At 65.2% G+C, this 3931-nt stretch overlaps 1 protein-coding gene across 1 annotated transcript in view; it reads right to left on the bottom strand.

Moving 5' to 3' along the window:
• TTYH1 (tweety family member 1) overlaps positions 1-3931 on the bottom strand; it is an 18573-nt gene that overhangs the window by 10573 nt on the left and 4069 nt on the right. Inside the window, exons 2-4 of the mRNA XM_006169924.3 lie at positions 3204-3382; positions 1411-1522; positions 580-800 (exon numbers count right to left, since the gene is read on the bottom strand). Coding sequence (XP_006169986.1) covers positions 580-800; positions 1411-1522; positions 3204-3382 — 512 coding nt within the window. The remainder of the gene's footprint in view (positions 1-579; positions 801-1410; positions 1523-3203; positions 3383-3931) is intronic.

The following is a 3931-nucleotide window of genomic DNA, read 5'->3' as shown; positions in this document are numbered from 1 at the left end:
CGGAAGCTCCCGGTGCGTTGGCTGCCGTTCTGAGCACTCAGCAGATGCAGATGCCGTCCCCTCTGATTCCAGCCACCCAGTGAGGGAGCAGCTGGGGACACCGAGGCAAGGGGTCGGCAAGTATTTGTTCAAGCCTGCCTGGTTAGGAGTGGCTTCAGGCTCAGGGCCCGCCCACGTGGGACGCCCACTTTCACCAGAAGGTGCTCGATAGGTGTTTGCTGAGCAGTGTCACGAGCCAGTTCCTGGGCTGGTCCGGTGTTCAGCACCAGAGCGACTTGCTGAGTGGGCGAGTCACCGGACCAATGAATGAAGTTCTGACCGACAGGGTGGGCGGTGGACGGGTGTGAGGATGGGCACAGGTCACCTGACCCATCTCCACAGCAGGGTTTACCCACCTCTGCCTCAGCAGTACTTGAGGCTGGAGCATTCTTTGTCCAAAAGAGCCATCCCTACACTATCCCTGGGCTCCACTAGGTGCCAATAGAGCACACACCCAAGCCACCACACGCCACAATGTCCCCAGCCACTCTGGGACCGAGCCGAGGAGCCTTGTGCACGGCAGGACGGGCCACCTCTCACCTGTACTCCTCTATGAAGGACACGTCTTCAGCCACCTGCAGGGGGCTCAGGGGCACTCCCTGCCAGAAGGCCAGCCCCTGCACCTGTTGGGCCACGGCCTCTGCCTGCCGCCGCGCCCCCCGCGTGGCAGCAACCAGCTCTGTGCGCTGGGCCAGCACCTCCTCCAGCGTGGTCAGCTCCGTGCTCACGGCCTCGCCCAGCCTCTCCACCGTCTCCAGCACCTGAGGACAGGGAGGGTCACCCCTGGGAGGTCTGGGGCCTATGAGGACTGAGGAAAAGGGGCCTGGGAGGGGCTCTGGGATCCCGTTCGTGGAGCCCCAGGGACAGATCATCTCAGGCCTGGAGCCAAGTCCTGGGCCGAGGAGGAAGCCTGCATCTGCCTTTGGGTCTAGGGCGCCTCAGACCTGAGCACCGTAGTCAGGTGTGCAGCTGCCCGTGGAATGGAAGGTCTGGGGTCAGGCCAGGGTGCTGGGCCTGGGGGCTGGAGATGGGCCTTGCACCCAGTCCTGGGTGTCAGGGCTAGAGCCCCAGTCCGACCGAGGGAGAGGCTGGGGCCCGAGTGTGGCCTCTGGTTTGGGATACAACTCGAAATCCAGGGCTGGGGCTGGGCGTCAGCCTGGGGTCCAGGTTTGGGCCTCGAGTTAGAGATCTGGCTCAAGGTCTGGGGGGTCCCAGTGTGAGGCCTCGATTTGCAGACAGACTCTGAGGTTGGGCCGGGTCCAAGGTCTGCAGGTCTGAGTCTGGGGTCTTGGTTCTGAGCTTGGCTCCCCTGCCCCGAGTGTAAGGACAATCCAGGTGTGGGCCTGGGGTCTACGATCCCCGGCCCCTCACCAGGTGGTCGATGGCACTGAGCGTGTGGTTGGCATGCAGCAGTGCAGAGCTGAGCTGGGACACCCCATCGCTGGTCTCACTGTTGCCATAGAAACCGATGCCAACTCCAGAGCTGAGAGGAGAAGGGAGGGGAAATCTCAGCCGGTCCCAGGACCCTGGGGCTCACCATTGCCCCCTCCCCACCTCCTCATCCACGCATCTCCTCTGCACCCCCGCCCCACTGGTCCAGCCCACCGTGGGAAAAGGAGTCTCCAGCTTGGCCCCCTCTGGTTGCCAAGGTAACAGGAAGGCCTCACTCCCCCAGCTGGAGGGACGTCATTGTGATGCTAATGGTGGGTGGAGTGGCAGAGGGAGGGGGCGCCCAGACTTAACTCGCAGCACCCCAGAGCGGATGAAGCCCCATCCACACCCAGCCCTAGACAAAGCACCCCCCCATGGGTCTGTCCCAGCCTGTCCCACACCCTTGCCAAGCAGCACCTCTCCTGTCCTGGGAGTTCTTAGGGCCCTCAGCACCTGCCCTGGGGCCCAGCCACCTCCATACCCTGGCGGATGCTAAGCCTGGGGCTCCCAGCAGACACCCCAGCAGCCCACCCCGTTGTCTGGCCAGCTGGGCGGGGACCAGGGGAATGTGGGAGGGAGGGCTGAGGGTGGGCCAGAAGCTGCCCCGCAGCTGACACAGAGCTCCATTGTGGGCCTGGATGCTGGCCCTCCTCCCCCATGGTGTCCCGCAGTGGAGGGGGTGGGAGCCAGACGCCCTCGCGGTTCCCAGCCCAGGCTCTGCGCCCCCGCCCCTGTCCCTCGGATGGACGCCCAGTGCCCCCGCCTCGCAGTTCAGAGCCGGACAAAGCTCCTCTTGTTCTGGGCCTGGGGCCGGGGGCCCTGTCTCTCCCCCGCTGGGCCTTTGTCCACCTCGGCCCACCCCCACGCTGGACAGCCCCATGAGGAAGCCTCTTGGAGATGGCACTCAGCCCCCCACAGCCTCTGTACTGCTTCTTCACTGGGAGTGTGGCCAGAGCTGCCTCGCCACTCCCCAGCAGGCAGTAGGAGCCCTGAGCCCTCCCAGAGCAACCTCCCAGTCCTCTGACCCTGCACTAGGCCGCTGTCCTTGACCTGGCAGGGGACGGCCGTGACAGCGTGTTCACAGAGCCCCCATGTTCTGCCACGGAAGCGGCGTGGCCCTGGAAAGTGGCCTCCTCTCTTCCCAAGCCCCCCCTGGTCTCCCGGTGGGCGTGACCACGGAGCCCAGTGAAGTGGTGAGAAGGAATTAGGGCAGCTCAGGTTTGGGCAGGAACAGCTGGCCCGGATCAGGGCTGAGCCGCTGTGCGGCCGTGTCTGGAGCACAGTGGGGACCGGTGTGGGCTGGCGGGTGCAGGAGCCCGCTCACACGAGCCAGCCACCTGCATGCTCTCTCGTGTCATCAACCACGGCCAGGAGGTGCCTGGCACCATGGTGCCCACCTCATGGGTGTGGAAGCAGAGGCTCAGAGAGATTATGTCACCTCCCTGGTCACGCGGCTACCCAGCGGGAGAACTGCCAGAGCAGGTGGTCTGACCGCTGCCGCCCAGCAATCTCCCCACCCCCACGCAGGGCCTGCCCTTCGGAGCCTCGGTTTCTCAGTCCATCAAACGGGAGCAACTGTCTGCGGGGCCGCTGAGGTGGGCGTCTATGGCGGGGTCAGGGAAGGGAGTCTCTCCTCCCTGTCCGCCGGCACCCACAGCCCAGGCCGCCCAGGCAGGCTGACAGAGCTGGGGGGAGCCCTGTGTCCACTCCCACCCACCCTGGGGCCCCGTTACCAGCCGACGAGGAGGGCAGCGATGCAGCTCCAGGTGACACAACCTCCCCCGGGTGGGGGGCTCTTGGCCCCGGGGGGCTCTGGGGGTCGGCAGCAGCAGAAGCGGATGAGGTAGACAGCGATGAAGATGAGGCTCAGGCCCAAGCCCAGGCCTGCCAAGGCCGCCACCAGCAGCAGGGCCTGGAGGGGGCCAACATCAGGCGTCAGGGCCCTGGCATGGCGGACTCGGGCTCCTTCCCTGTCTGGTTGGGTTCTGGGTCCGGGAAGTCAGAATGGGGCGTGCCCCACTTTGTGCCCTCCAGGTTTGTGGGGAAAGAAGGGGTCTCTAAGCCTGCCCAAGCTATCCAGGGCAGAGTGGCTGGACGGGCTACCAGCTGGGGCCGGGCCTGGGTTCCAGTTCTGCTCTCCCTGCAGTGACTGCGTGACCTTGGGCAGCAGCCTCTCCCTCTCTGAGCCTCAGCTTCCTGCTCAGCTGCAACAGGCAGCCAGAACGGTGGGAACAACCCCCAAGATGTGGGCTCCAGCACCATGTGGGATCCTCACAGCCCCTGCGGAGAGGCCTCACCCAGGGCCGTGGGCGGGGCCCTGGACAGTGTGTGTGTGTTTACGAGACAGGGATGGAGACTGGGAGAGCAGAGACAGCAGAGAGGAGAGCACACAGTTCCCCTAAAGAGACAAAGAGACAGGTGCAGAGACGAGTCAGGGGAAGCGACCGAGGGTACAGGCAGG

Source organism: Tupaia chinensis, unplaced genomic scaffold (assembly GCF_000334495.1).
Source record: "Tupaia chinensis unplaced genomic scaffold, TupChi_1.0 Scaffold147674_1, whole genome shotgun sequence".
NCBI lineage: Eukaryota > Metazoa > Chordata > Mammalia > Scandentia > Tupaiidae > Tupaia > Tupaia belangeri.
Note: the sequence above shows the minus strand (reverse complement) of the source record. Positions and strands in the feature narration are given on the sequence as shown.